At 38.0% G+C, this 15,862-nt stretch overlaps 1 protein-coding gene across 3 annotated transcripts in view; it reads left to right on the top strand.

The window, feature by feature from the left end:
* Window positions 1–15,862, top strand: part of CUNH11orf80 (chromosome unknown C11orf80 homolog) — a 97,836-nt gene that overhangs the window by 63,433 nt on the left and 18,541 nt on the right. For 2 of the 3 annotated variants that reach the window (XM_019209246.2, XM_010635866.3), the window contains exons 8-12: window positions 252–447; window positions 5,843–5,993; window positions 8,411–8,557; window positions 12,838–12,959; window positions 14,064–14,174. In XM_019209246.2, the coding sequence (XP_019064791.1) occupies window positions 252–447; window positions 5,843–5,993; window positions 8,411–8,557; window positions 12,838–12,959; window positions 14,064–14,174 (727 nt within the window). The remainder of the gene's footprint in view (window positions 1–251; window positions 448–5,842; window positions 5,994–8,410; window positions 8,558–12,837; window positions 12,960–14,063; window positions 14,175–15,862) is intronic. The other variant, XM_010635867.3, reaches the window with a different exon arrangement.

Raw genomic sequence — 15,862 nt, 5'->3', positions numbered from 1 at the left:
ATAAGAAACTGCCATTAGCAATAGCAAAAGCAAGAGCCATGATGTCATCACTGAAATGCCAATTTTTCTTTTCGTTCCCACTGCTGAGATTCTCTAAGTGAGACAGAAGTTACTTATGCTGCTAAAACTGAAATTGTAGGTTACATGGTTATGCATATGCCAGATGTTATAAAAAGAATTTTGAATGTCCTTTTAAATAATTTCTTAAGAGGAAAAAAAAAGTTAAATTTGTCTCATCTATTTTCTGACAGTAGACTAAAATTCAGTACAGCTGAATCACACTGCAGCAGAATCCACCCTGTGCTAGGACATCCAGTAACGCTTTTAATTCCTGAAGATGTGGCTGGCATGGACTTATTGGGAAACTTGATAATGACTCCAGCTGCTGCTCTGTGCCCCAGCCCAAAGGTCTTTTCCAGCCAGCTGAGCAGGATTTCATCTGTTTCCATATCCTTTTGATGATATGTCCCATCCAATTACCTTTTGAAGATATATTTTTATATACCAACTTTATATATATGAATTATTTATCTAGAAGCATATATGATTTGTATAAAAACATGTAATCCAGTGTGAGCACTAAGATTGAAAATATTGCCAGGGAACTAATAACTATAAAATGTGACACACGTGTCATGCATTTTTCATATAAACCAGTATGACCGAAGTATGCAGGAGAGATGAGACAAGTAGTGGGAGTTGAATGTGATAGATGTTGAATGTCATATTAAATAGTGTCACCTTTATTCTCTGTGTAATGGGAAACTATTGAATGGTTGAAAAGAGTCTCTAGTAGCATTGGGCAGGGTGGATGGGAGCAAGAAGTTAGGAATTACTAAGTGAATGAACTGGGTTAAGAGTTAATGAATGCTTGGATTAAAACTGGTTAGCAGGAAAGGCAAAACATAAATTACTGTAAGTAATCAATGTTATGAAGTAGCCAATTTGTTACTGCGGTTGGAAGAGATAAGGGCAGGGAATGGCTAAAATTGATGTCAAAATTTCTACCTCCAGGCCGGGTGGGGTGGTAATCTCAGTACTTAAGCAGGATGACCCCCAAGAATTCAAGGGCAGACTGGGCTACATAGCAAGACCCTGTCTCAAAAAAACAAAACAAAGCAGGGCTGAGGATTTAGCTCAGTGGTTGTGCCACCTGCCTCACAAGCACAAGGTCCTGAGTTCAATCCCTGGTACCAAAAAAAAAAAAAAAAAAAAAAAAAAGCAACAACAATAAAAAAACAAAAACAAAGAAAAGAAAAGGATTTCTGGGCTGGGATTTAGCTCAGTGGCTCTGCACCTGCCTGGCAAGTGCAAAGTCCTGAGTTCAATTCCCAGTACGAGGGTGGGGAGGGGGAATTTCTATGACTAGAATAGAGCAGTCTATAGATGTAAAAAGTAGTGGGGAAATCTTTTAAAAATGAAAATGTTCTAAAATTGATGGCGGGGATGGTTATGCAAGTCTTTATACTTAAATAAATTTATACATTTAAAATGGGTGAAGTGTATGGTATGTGAATATTGTCTAACAGCTTTAAAGCTGTTAAAAAAAGATCTATACAGATGTCTGACAAAGTAATGATTCTGTCAGCAGGACACAAAACATTAATAGTAGATTTGAGGGATGTATAAGATGAGTTTGGCTTAGACATGTTGAGTTAATGGTGCCTGCAAGATATCCTTTGAAGAAGGCAAGCAGCTATATAGATAAGTTGGCAACTTGGAAGTGGTCAGATGCAGAGGTACAGATTTTTAGACTTTCAGTTTTTATCCCACAGGTAAATGTAGTATAGTGCTATAAAAGAGCATGGCACAGGATTGTAAATGTTGTAATGATCTGTGTGAGTGTAGGCAATGTACTTGACCAGCCTTTACCTCTCAGCTTTACAGTGGGAATAGTAGTATTTTATGTTTGTTTATTTTTCCCTCTCAGATGTTTGTGTTTGTGTGTTCTTTACAGGTGTGTTTGCTTTTAGAAATATAAAAATCCATATGAAGTCTCTGAAATACTGCCTGATATATACATGCTTGATAGAGTTAATTATTATATATTTGAGGCTATAGGGAATAATTAATTTATGAAAGTAAATAAAGAACAAGAACAGGGAGTGGAGATATAGCTCAGCATTTGAACACTTGCCTTGCATGCATGAAACCCGGGGTTCAATCCCCAGCACTGCCAAAAAAGAAAGAAATAAAGAATAAGAACAGAAGAAACATGGTGTGATAGATATCTGCTAAGAATATCTTTCAGGGAGGATGGAGGAATAAGATGGAGATAAAGACTGTATGGGCATTTTATATTTTAAAACATGACTTTTCTTATATCTAGATAGCACAGACAAGTCTAAAAATAAGGGTTCTTATTCCTCGTCGTTCCATTCTCTAGAAGCAATAAGAAAAAAAGTCTATTCTGTCAGTTTTACATTTTAGTAGTAGATATTAAATAGTGATGTGAAGTGAGATAAATAAAGCAAATGATGAGGTAGAGAATGATGAGGATATTATTTAAATTTGGTTAATAATGACTCTGAAGAAGTGAGGTTTTAATAAAGAGAATGTTATCTGTGAAAACTGTGGTGGGATTTCTGCAGATGGCAAACTAGGTGTTTCAGACCAATATTCCCATTGAAGAAAAAATCTGGAAGATAGATTGAACCATCATAAAAGCATCAAAGGAGCTAGGGAAAGGGAGAAAAAAGACCCAAATTGAACTTCTACAGATTAAAAAGCACTATTTTTTAGGATGAAAATACACAGGTTAAGTTTAATGGCAGATTTACACATTGTAAAACAATTAGTGAACATGAAGACAGCAATAGAAGCTATCTAAAACAAAACATGGGGGAAAGACTTCTTAAAAATAGACAAAGCTCCAGTGAACTTTGGGATAACTCCAGGTAGCCTTCTTCGTGGCTATGTAATTGGAGTCCTAAAGAGAGAAAGGGAAGATAAAATATTTGAAGAATAATGCACTCAACATTTGGCAAAGACTGTAAGCTTGCAGATCTATGGTCAGTGAACCCTAAGTTTAAGAAGCATGAAGGAAAGGGAGGGCAGGGGTAAGGGGAAAAAATGAGAACCAAGACCTGTCATGTAAAGGTACAAGATCCCAATGATGAATGTAACTGTACTGTATAACTAAAATGTACCAATAAACTCAATGAGGAAAAAAAAAAGAAGCATGAAGAAAATTGTACCAGGACACATCATAACCAAATTGCTGAAAGCTGTAATGAACAAAAACTTAAAAGTAGCCTCAAATAAAAGATACATAAAGATGCACAAGCAGATTTTTTGTTAGAAAGATTGTTAGCTAAAAGAAAATGGAGCAATATTTTTCAAGTACTGAAAATAATCCCGTCAATTTGAAATTCTATACCCATTGAAAATACTTTTCCAAAATGAAGGCAAGATGGAGACTTTCATGAACATTGAAAAGACGAATGAATTCATCACAGCAAGTAGTCTGTATTATGAGAAAGTTTAAGAGAAATGTATTGGATAGAAAGAAAATGATACTAAACAGAATTCTGGATCTACCTACACACACACACACACACACACACACACAAGCACAGAAAGTAACAAAGTGGTCCTTTTAAACAAGTCTTTGAAAGGTAATTGTTTAAAGTAAAAAGTAACGATTTATAAGATTTATAATCTATGTAGAAGTATAATGAGTGAGAATAATAGCACAAGACCAAGGTGTGGGGGGGAGAGAATTGTTGGATTCTTATATGCGAATCATTACAATGTCACTTAAAAGTAGACTGTGATAAGTTAAAATTGTACACTGTAAAACTTAAAAATAGTTCCTAAGCTTTTACAATGGAGTTATGACTTTTGTGCCAAAAAGAAGATAAAATGGAATTATAAAAAATACCCAGTTCAAAACAGAATCCAAAAATAGAAAAGAGGAGATGGGAAACAAAGAATACTAGGAACAAATGAATAGAAAAAAGATAACAAGGGGATGCATTTAAACCCAAATGTGGCAGTATTCATATTAAATGTAAATGGTTTAAACAACCCAGTTAAGAGATAATCACAGTTTTGCTCTTCACACTTCTATTCTTACCATAAATTCACAGCATCTTGATAATCCCTGAGCCCAGTGATAATGAACCTTTTGGAGACAAATGCCTAAATTGCAACCCCAAACCCACTTATTTTCGCAAAGTGCCAACACTGTCCTTAAACCTGAATACTGAGGTTTTAGTTTAGAAAAAAAAACTTATACATTAATATATTTTGTCTTAAAAATAGCATGCATACCATAGGTTTGCCACCACTGCAGAGTGTCAGTGTGAGGGTTTTCATTGATGCGTTAATGCCTTCTGAGATTTGTAAAGGAGATTTCATTTATGGATGCTGCCTCTCTTTTGTTCTGCTTTGATTTTCCACAGTGCCCCAGTGCCTGCTGGGTAAGAATTTTAATCTTTATGCTTAATGTCTTGTGTTCATTCATCAAGGAAAAGATGAAAACAACATAGAAACTGCCTAAAACAAAACACAGAGAAAGAATTCTGATCTTTTTAGCTTTGGTTGAGAGAACAAAAACAGGTTAGATTATTGTTCTTGTTTCTTTAGTGTTGGGGATCAAACTTAAGGATGCTAGGCAAATGCACTGAGCTATATCCCAGCCTCAGGCTGTGGTTCTTAATGGAGGAATTTTTTCCCTCTGTGGATATTTGGACATTTGGCAATATCTAGAGACATTTTTGTCATGGAGAGGGTCGTCAGGGGAGTGCTATTGGCATCTAGATGGTAGAGGTCAGGGATGTTGCTTAACATTCTAAAAGGCACAGGACACCGCACCACCACCACCACCACAGGAATTATGTGGCCCAAAGTGTCAGTATTATGTTGAGAAACCTTGATTTGGAGGTAAGAATAAGAGGGGGAAGTCCAGTGAAGGAAATCATTTTAGGGGCCTGCCTTCCTTTTTCTTGGTTGGAGAATAGGAGAGGAAATTTCCTTCTCAATCTAAATGTATTCACCAGAAAATACTTGTATATATTTATATTCTAATGTGTACCACATTGTATTGCCCATTAAGCTGCTTATGTCCCTTTCCTGGACTGTATGTTATGATTTATATATATGTTCCCCCAAAGCCCCATATGTTCATAGATGGGGCTTTTGGGAGGTGATGGGATTATGGGTGTATAATACTCATCAATGCATTAATCCACTGATGAGTTTATAACTAAATGTGATGCGGGTTGAAGGAGGTGGGTCATTGTGTGGCCTGGCAGAGTCTCTTTCCCTTCTTGATCACTCTCTGCTTCACTGCCATGCCGTAAGTGAGCCTCCTCTGCCATGTGCCTCTGCAATGCTGTCCTGCCTTGGAGCCAGCCAACTATGGACTGAAACGTCTACAAACTGTGAGCCAAAATAAACCTCTCCTTCCTTAAATTGTGGGTATTGGATATTGTGTCTCAGCGATGAGAAAGTAACTAAGACACTATTAATATGCTAACTTGAAAATAGATGTCAAATATGGATATTCATCTTTGTACCCCCAAGAATTTAGCACCGTGTTTATCCTGTAGAGCCAGTGATCAGATCTATGATCTGATGAATAGCACGAACAAACAAACTGTCCTAATAATTTACCTGTAGCTCCCATTCATTAAACCTGAACAAACCTCTGAGGATCCTACTGGATTTGTCTCTGGTGCTTCATGCCTGTCTTCAGTGTGGGAAAGGCTTAATAAGCAATAGCATAGCACATGTGTTTATTTCCAGGAGCATGAACCAGAATAGTGTGTTTGTTTTATACAAGTGAATATATAGTCATAAGAAACTAAAATTTGGCAGTTTTCTTTAGCAACTATACATATTTCTATATGGACCTTCAGGTCTGCCTCTTATATTGTCAAATGAGGACCAGCTAAGTACCACTGTCTTCAAGGATACCTTTTATTTCATTGACTGGAAGAAATATCACTTGTGTGTGGTGCCCAATCTGGATCTCAATTTGGATAAAGGTATATCTCCTCTTTGCACAGAAATGCAGAAACTTGAAGAATATTAGAGAAATGTGTAGAGAAATAGGACCCAGTGATTTGACTGAGGGCTGGATCAGGGGTGTGGTCTGACCAAATTTGAGAGCCTACTAGGAATGAGGCAAATTCATCAAACAGGCAAAGACCAATCACAACCTGACTGTTTTGGCCTTGCTGCTTGATGTGGAGTCTTCCCTTACTTCTGCTGTCCCCCCACCCACATTCCTGTTCCTTCTAGGGACTTGTTCAGAGTTTGTTTGTTTTTTTTTTTTTTTAACATTTTTTTAGACAGGATCTCTCTTGAACGACAGGGTCTGCTCAAGACAGGGTGATCTTAAACTTACTATATAACCTAAGCTGGCCTCAGATTTAGGGCAATCCTCCTGCTTTAGCTTCCCAAGTTCTGGGATTACAGGCATGTGTCTCCATGCCTGGGGCAGAGAGCTCATATAGTACCTGTCTGTCAGCTTGGGGGCTTTAGAAAGGCATAGGAGCAATGGTTCTCCTGAACTGTTATGGAAGAGGAATGCTTCCTAAAAAAGGGGGCAAACCCACCTAAAATTACTTAAAAAAAAACACAACATAAATGCCAGATATAAACCTAGGAAACCTAGGAAGCTGGCTATATTATTTATGCAAAGCTAAGCACATTGGCTTTTGGTGAGTAATGCTAAAAGTTTGATTATTAATAATTAGACCAATAAATAGAAGTGGGAAACAGGACTGTACAACCATGGGCTGAATGTCCTGGAGGTTTATAGTCCTGAGCTTGACTGTTGTTAGCTAGAAACTTTGAACTGGGAGATGAGATGTTCTGGTCATTTGGACTCTGAGGAAGATGACCAGTAGGAAAGAGATATTTTGGGGTTGTGATTGGTATGAGAAGACTAAAGACAGTGTCTCAGGGGAAGTGACAGAATCTGTAACCTAGGAAGTAAGCCTCCAGATAAGGTTCTTTTTTCTTGAGTGACTAGTTTTCCAGAGAATGAGCATAAGAGGAGACATCTTCAAGGTTTCTGGACATGTAAGTAGTTTTGTGAGGAAAGGATGTTTGGTCTTAACTGATGGGATGACATGCCATCAGGATTTTGAATAGCAGGATAACCTAGGAAAATTTCTAGGCATCTCCATAGCTCTTTATCTTTTTCATATTTATGTTTAGACTTTATTGGTTTTCTTTATGGTTTTACAATTCATGACACCTGGGCTAGCTCAATTAACTTTGGAAATGAATAATGTAGAAAATGACTCCTTCACTTCCTCCTTCACTTCTCTAAAGGACAGAACCAGATCCACATGGAGGTACTTCTCTGTATGGATGTAGAATGTGGGACTTTGCCGCTTACATTATAAAAGATCAAGCTGGTGGAAAGTGGTCTTAGGGTTTTGGATTACAATGGTACCTTGGTTCTTGAATGCTTCTGTTTGCAAACAGTTTGGTTTGCAAACAGAAGCAGTTGGAGAAATTTTGTTTTTGTTTGCAAACTGCATCAGGTGACAAACATGACTGTGGCCATCTTTCCCACACAAACAAACGTGGTCATCTTTTCCAATATCATAGAACAAATTAAGTTTGTGGAATGAGGTGCCACTGTATTTGGGAATATGAATATTTTATGGTTTTGGAATTCAGAGTATAGTTTTTGTTTTGGGGGGGGTTTGGTACTGGGGATCGAACTTGGGACCTTGCACTTGTGAGGCAGGTGGTGGTACTACTGAGCTAAATCCCCAGCCCTACAGTGTAGATTTGAAGTCAGTCTGCAACTCACTTCTGTCACTTACTAACTCACATTGGGCAAGGCCTGTGCTCTTCTCTGTAAAAGTGCATCAGAATAGTTCTTACCCAAGAGTGTTGTGAAGTCTAAATAGTGACATAAGAGCCGGGGATTTAGCTCAGTGGTTCCACCACCCGCCTTGGAAGGCACAAGGTGCAGAGTTCGATGTACTAAAAAGAAAAAAAAATAGTGACATAGTACATGCAAATAATTTAATATAGTACTTGGTGTGTAGCACAAGTTAGTTACAATCAGATGTAAGTTACTATTTTCTTTACTTAGATTTTAATCTGACCTCTGCCTCTTACCAGCCATGCCTGCCTTAGAAAGTTGCACTAGGAATAAATGAACTTATTGTGTAATCTTTCCCAGTTTTTGACTTTCATTTCACACAACCAGTCATTATTTTCATGTTCTTCCTGTAAGTCGTTATTATTTGCTTACCATCATGTGGACTGAGAAACAAGTTCAAGAGTGGAATTGAGTTTTCAAATATAGGTCTTCTATTCTCAGAACCTCTTTTGTTTGTGATATAGTTTTTTTAGATCTCCTATTCTCAGATCCTTTTTTTGTTTGTGGCGACTTTACTTACCTTATAAATTTGTATAATATCTTGTCTTCTAGATTTGGTGCTTCCAGATGTGAGTTATCAGGTGGAATCCAGTGAGAGGGGTCAGTCTCAGATTATGCATCTTCAGGGACAAACTCTGCTGCTTTTCCTCTTTGTGGATTTCCATAGTGGATTTCCAGTCCAGCAAATGGAGATTTGGGGTAAGTAGAGGAGAGTGGGGCTGCCAGTTTGGGTGTGCCAAATACAGAGGACAGAGGAAGACAAATATACAAGGCATATATTTGAATTAGATACATTTAGAATAAAGAATTTAATTTAAAAAACCCTTGCTTAAGTGAAATTATATTCGCTACAGAAAAGATCTATATGTCGATACATCCACTTCAGTGATGATTGTTCCCAGATTTGATTGGCCAGAAGTCAACAGACACTTCCCATAGGGAGTTATCTTACCTTAGATCAGTATCCCTCAGCCTTATTAGAGCTTCTAAAAATACCCAAACCAGATTCTCAGAGATGAGGATTAGATCTCAGTACTTTTCTTTTTTTTGGTGCTGGGAATAAAATTCAGGGCCTTGTACATGCTAAGCATACACATCTACTGAGTATATACCCCCCCTCATATGTTTTTAGTTTCCCAGGTGATGGCAAGTTCAGTGGAACACACTCATAATCTCAGCACTCTGGGAGGCTCAGGCAGAAAGATGGATGGAAAATTCCAGCCCAGCCTGGGCAACTTAGTGACTTAGAAAGATCTTGTCTCAAAAAAAAAAAAAGACTGGTAATGTAGCTCAGTGTGCGGGCCCAGATTCAATCTCCAATAACATTAAATAAATACATACACCCATAATCTTCCTAGGAGATTCTCATGTGGAGCTGGGCTTGAGAATTTTTTACTATACTATACTGCCTTTCTAGATATCAATAAATGTAGCCTGATGTTGGGTATGGTAGTGCATGCCTGTAATCCCAGCTTCTTGGGAGGCTGGGGCAGGAGGATTGTGAGCTCAAGAGTCCAAGCTGGAGATGTAATTCAGAGTTTAACTACCAGTGCTACAAGGAAGAAAAAATAAATAAAAGGAAAAGAAGAAAAAATAAATGTAGCCTGACTTTGTACAGGCCCACAAGTGGGGAAGTATTGGAATGAATCTTTTAGATAACTGGTAACCTGTTATCAGAAAGGTTCTCTCTGTTAGAGGTAAAGCAGTGGTTTCAGTTTGTAGTCCATAAAACACTTGCATTAGAATCACTAAATTACTTGGAAATGTATAGTTTTCTGAGCCAAGATTAATTCATTATTTTGCTATAAAGTGAAAAATCTGGTATGTCTTAAGAATCCACATTTTTAACAAGATTTTCAAGTGATTTTTAAATACAGTAAAATTTGGAAACCACTAAGTGTGAGTGTGAGTTGGCTTAGGCATTTTCTTTCCTTCATTTCTAAACATCTTCTCTCTGTGGTACTAGGGATTGATTGAACCCAACATCTTCACACTGAGCTTCATCACCAGCCCTCTTAGAAAAATTTTTATTTTGAAACAGGGTTTCACTAAGTTGCTTAGTTGTCCAGGTTGAGGTCAAATTTGTAATCCTCCTGTCTCAGCCTACCAGAGTGCTGGGATTACAAGAATACACTAACATGCCTGGCTGGTTTATGTATTTTAATCCAGTTAGCCCTGGGACAAAATTTAAGAGTTTCTTAGTATCTAAGTATTGAGGGAAGTTAGACAAAATGGATTTCATGCATATTTGGAGAAAAGTTCATAAGCCTCCCTTTTGATGCTCCATTTTCTGTGTGCTTTCACAGTACGCTGTCCTCCAAACATTCTGTTGCTCTTTGGTATGGTGCTATTCCCACTGTGTCTGGAGAGAAACAAGACCACTTAGAACCCCAGATCAGACATGCTCACATTGACTGGTACCCATTATTTGTTACTGTCATTTGTGAGATTCTTCTGCTGTCTACCTTTCAGGCCTCTTCCACCTTTTCCCAGTGCATGCATGCCTACTGTGAGAGATAAGCACAGCTTTCCTGGCACAGGCTTGCAACGTGGGGAGACAGTGTTCTTTGGTGCCCCTGCTCCACTGATCAAGGCAAAGGCAATGAGAAGTAGAAGACACCCAGGCTGAAGAGGCTTCAGAAGTAGGGCTCAGCTGAGGATTCCTGAGGCTGTCAACTGGCCTATGCACATAAAGACAGAGGTTGATAAGAGAAGCAGTTTAGTTTTGTGGAGAGGACTGCAGGTTACAATCAAAATATCTGGGTTTAATTTTAGCTCAGATACTTACTTCCTGAGTAATATTTGGGAAGAAAATCACATAAATTATCTGAACTTTCCCTTTCATGTCTTTAACATGAAATTATTAGACAGTGATATCAGAGATCCTTTCCAAGGCTAAAGATCCTCTTGAGACTTAAGATCTGTTACTTTCTGGCATTAAAAAAAAATGTCTAAAGGGCCCGGGGATTTAGCTCAGTGGTTCCGCCACCTGCCTCGCAAGCACAAGGACCTGAGTTCAAGCCTCAGTACCCCAAACTAAACAAACAAACAAACAAACAAACAAAAAAGTCTAGGATAACCCTAGGATAATTGAAGTCTGATATTGTGTTCTGAGGCCTATTGAGAATACCTTAAGGACTGAGATTTCTCAGAAACTGTATTACTTATATAATCCTTGTATCACTGTGATAATTTATATACCTGTGTTTAGCTTGCCTCAGCCTTCAGTGTCTCTGCATTTGTGCTCAGTATTGGATTAAAAAGAAATTTGTCACTGCTTTAGTAAACACAGAAAATATATTTTAAAATCTCATATATGGTAGTTTAGAACCAGCCTAGGAAAAAGATACGCAGTAAGGGAGGTAGATAGAGCTACAATAATTTTACCTTGTCTTTCTCCTTCTTTTTCATATCCTTGAAAGCTTTCTCCAGAGCTTCTTTAGGAAACAGATTGTGCAGAACTACAGTCTGTTTCTGTGTCTTTTTAAAAAATCATTTAATTGGCCTTCTGCCCACCTTGTCATGGTAACTTTGTATGATTAACTCATTCTTTTGCTACAGTGTCAAAAGCATCTGGTGTTATCAGCTATTTTAGGAATGAACTTTGACTTTTTAATTAAATGTCAGCTTTCAAAAGGGTCGGATTTTTTGAGGCTCTTTTTAGAACCAAACTGTAGAAAATAGTAATCCACATGCTATATTATCTTGGTAATAGCAGTATTTCCCATATGAATATTGCGTGTACATTTCAATACATTTCATTTATATTTTCCAAGTTTTTCTATACAGTACAGCTGAGAGAGGAAGTATAAAGCCATTTTCTTTATTGAAATGAGAAAAATGAAGTGACCTGATCAGCACTGGTTATTAGTAAAATTTGACTGTGTGTTCTCCCACCTTTAGTTTCAGACTCCTTTTAACTCCACACATAACTTTCTCTTCATCGTAGTGCCTTGTGGTAGGAAACATTCCTTCTGTCTTGTATTTTTAATGCAATCCTAAGAAAAGCCAGTCAGCCAATCTCAGGCTGCTTTACCATGATACCTTTGAACAGACTATCTAGAGGAGAGGAGAGGGGAAGAAAAGAAGGGAGGGGAGCGGAGGGGAGGAGAGAAATGCTGAAAACAGAAAAATTCATTTAGAAGCATTTTCTTGCCAGGTGTGGTTGTTGCACTTTTGTAATCCTAGCACTCCGGGAGGCAGAGGCAAGGACTTGCAAGTTTAAGCTCAGCCTGGGCAATTTAGCAACTTAGTGAGACCCTGACTCAAAAAAAGGGTTGGGATGTAGCTCAGTGTTAAGACCCTGGATTCAATCCTGAGTACTGTACTGAAGAAAAAAAAAAGCATTTTCTCCAGACTCCCCATCCCCCGTGAAGCGAGTTTGTCTCCCTGTTACATCAGGATCATTAAATGTGAACCTATTTGATGACATATTTTTTTGCCCATTGCTCTTACACATCAGCTTTTCTGAGCGGTGCTGAGCAGGGGTGCTTAGATTATTACCCATTTAGAAGACTTTGTACGAACATTTCTGAGAGTTAACTTTGTAAGTTTTAAGCTTTTCTTTACCATAGCACATCTCAAAGAAAGGACACAGTCTGGTAACAGTGACTTGCTGAACAGTGATTCTCAAGCAGGAAGGGAGGCAGATAAGACACTTTCCTGGAGGGGTTTCCTCACTCCTCCTCTCCTTTGGGCGTCTCCCATATTTTTGTTTATAGCATGAATTAGGATCACTCATTCATTTCTTCAAAAAATAATATAATTCTTCATTTTAAATTTCCTGAGCTTTTATTTGAAAATGGGAATTGGGTGGGTTTATAAGTAGCTGGAGGGGCAGTTGTCTGAAAAAATAACTGTCAGTAGATAGAAATGGCTTCTAAAAGGCATCTTCTCTTATTCTATCCTAGACTTAGGGCACATGAACAGTGTTCTTGAAGTAGTCATTGTCACTCTATCAACATTCTCTGTCCCCTCAGGAGTCCATACTTTGCTCACAGCTCATCTCAGTGCCATCCTCACGGAGAGCCACACTGTGATACAAGATTCAATTCACTTCACTCTGGACCAGATTTTGGAGGAGCGTGACCAGGCTGCCAAGGTAATAAGAAAATCAGAACCTCCTAGTTTCCTCCTAATTCCGTATCCTCCTAATTCTCCTATTTCTAAGAAAAAGAGAGTACATAGTTACAGGGCCTCAGGACCCCCTCTTCCCTCAAAAGCTCATGCTGTTTCTTCTGCTGGTAATACTACATCCAACCTAGAAACTTAGGCTTTCACTTAGATGGGTCACTGTAGTTAGCTTACTTATTCCTACTTCCCACTGGGTGAGTTTGAGTAAACAGGGACAGAAATTATATGGAAAAATGACTGATATGGTCTCTTTTTTATCTGTACTTCACCCTCTCACACATCCTGGAGCTGTTGTTTTATTAAACTTTACCTTACCTTCATCTTCCTAATTCTTTATAATTCTATATTTTCTTCTCTTTTATTCTTTTGAGACAGGGTCTTTCTATGTAGTTCAGGCTGGCCTTTTGAACTTTCAGTGATTCTCCTCCCCAGCCTCCTGAGTACTGCAGTTACAGGTGTACACCACCATGCTCAGTTTCTAATACATTTTCTTCTTACCTGACTTAGTGAATTCCTTCATCCTGTGTACTTTTGTTTTTGTAATATTGGGGACCAAACATGGGGGACTGTACCACTCAGCTACTTCCCGAGACCTTTTTATCTTTGTTTTGAGACAGGGTCTCACTTTCTGTGTAACCCAAGCTGAACTCAAACTTGCAACCTTTCTGCCTCAGCCTCCTGCAATGCTAGCATTAAGGTATACACCTCTTGGTCCTGCTCATCCTGCTTACATTTGGTAACACATCTGCTACTATATATGGTCCCCTTTTAAGGAAAAAGCCATTCTAAGACAGCAAAAGTTTAAGCTTTTTTTAAAATTAGGAAGTATATCTGTTTTATTACCCAATGTCTTATTGCTTATCTTTTTTTAATGTATCTGTAATAAGTCATCTCTATAGGAGAAGAGAGTATTTTAAAATTTTATTTTAATTCCTACAGTCATAACATAAAGATAACAACAGTGATTACTGTTGTTAGGGGACATCCTGCTGTGACTCAAATCTTTGCTCCCTTTGGGATTTTCTGAGCCAGCAGTTTGGGGTTAATGTGGTTTCCTTTTTGTGTTTTGTAGGCTCATCAGAAATTGCAGGCCTCACTCTCAGTGGCTGTGAGTTCCATCATGAGTGTGGTGACTGGAAGCACAAGTGGCAGCTTCCGAAAGACATGCCTCCAGGCCCTTCAGGTAGTAGGAGATTGGGGATGCCTAAACTGCCAGGATTTTAACAAGATCCTGCCTATCTTTGTAATGTGTGTAGTGCTTTTAAAAACATTATTTATCTTGCTTCTGCTGTGATCATACATAGTACCATATCTGCCTAAGTGTTTTAAGAGCTATTCATACAATGAACTATAGTACATACTATTTCATAAATAAGAAAACCTATTTATGATTTCTACTTCTCTAGGTCGCACAGATGGTTAAGAACCTGCTAGGATTAGATCTATGATTTTCAATTCCTTATTGAAGAATGCGCTGCTACCTAATGGTGACAGAAATAACTGAACATTTATAAATACCGAGCAATCACATTTATGTGACAATATGGAGAGTTTTGAAATCAGAGGGTTAGGTTCAAACCTTGACTCATTTACTTACCTGCTATATGGACTTAGGTCTATACTGAACTTCTCTAAACCTTGTCCATAAATTGGAAAAAAAATAATAGATACCCACAGAGTGATGATGGCTAAATGTGTATCATGGTCTGAATATTGGTATCTCTTCAAAATTCACATATTGAAATCTAATATTATGGATTTAAGAAGTATGGGGCTTTTGGGAAATAATTAGGTTGTTAGGCTTTATTCCTTATTAACAAGATTAGTACCCTTAATAAAAGGAGGCCTTCAGAAGACCCTTGCTCCTTCTGCAATGTGAGGGCACAGGGAGAAGTAAGCAGTCTGCAACTCTGAAGAATTCAGCCATCTCAATACACTAATCTTAGACTTCCATCCTCCAGAACTGTGAGAAACAAAGTTCTATTACATAAACCCTTGGTCTGTAGTAATTTGTTACAGGAGCCCAAACAGCCTGAGATCTTGCAAAAGTGTCCAGTATCTGATAGGTTCTCAGTAAATGCTAGCTTTGCTCCTCCCTTTTAAGACTATGTGCTGACTATTTGGTATTATTAGTGGGTAACTTTCTTATTCCATTGGTAGTTTCTTCATTTTTATGTAATTTTTGGTTGTATTTTTGTGGTACTGGGGGTTGAACCCAGGACCTTGGACATTCTGGGCAAGCTACCTTCCCAGTACCTCCACCCCCTTTTTTGAGACAAAGTCTTCTACCAGGCTGATCTCAAAGTTGTGATCCTTCTACTTCAGCCTCCTGAGTAGCTGGGATTACAGGGCTGTGCCATTGTACCAGCCATTTTTATATAATTTTTTTATCTTAAAAAGATAGTATAAAACAGAGAAAAATTTAAATACATAATAGCTAATATATTTTGTACTATAATTTAAATTTTTGTGCATTTCATATATAGTGAAAAAAATTGACATTTTTCCTGTTTGAACAGTTTCAGACTTAGTTTTGGTTAACCAATATTCCTCTGCATCATTTTAATCTAATTTAATAAACTATTCCTCAAATGTTAGACATTTAAGTTGATAACATTCTTTCTGCTGATATAAATAGTACTTCATTTAATACCTCATATTATATCTTGCTTATTTTGAATTATTTCCTAGAATACATTTCTGTAAAAAGAGTTACTGGGGCTGGGCGTGGTGGCGCATGCCTGTAATCCCAGCACTCACAAGGCTGAGGCAGGAGGATCGCTGTGAGTTCAAGACCAGCCTGGGCTACATAGTGAGTCCCAGGTCAGTCTCAACTACATAGTGAGTCCCTGTCTCAAAAAAAAAAAAAAA

This window comes from Fukomys damarensis, unplaced genomic scaffold (genome assembly GCF_012274545.1).
Source record: "Fukomys damarensis isolate Sample0158 unplaced genomic scaffold, DMR_v1.0_HiC HiC_scaffold_27, whole genome shotgun sequence".
Taxonomy (NCBI): Eukaryota; Metazoa; Chordata; class Mammalia; order Rodentia; family Bathyergidae; genus Fukomys; species Fukomys damarensis.
This window is presented reverse-complemented; position numbering and strand designations above follow the sequence as displayed.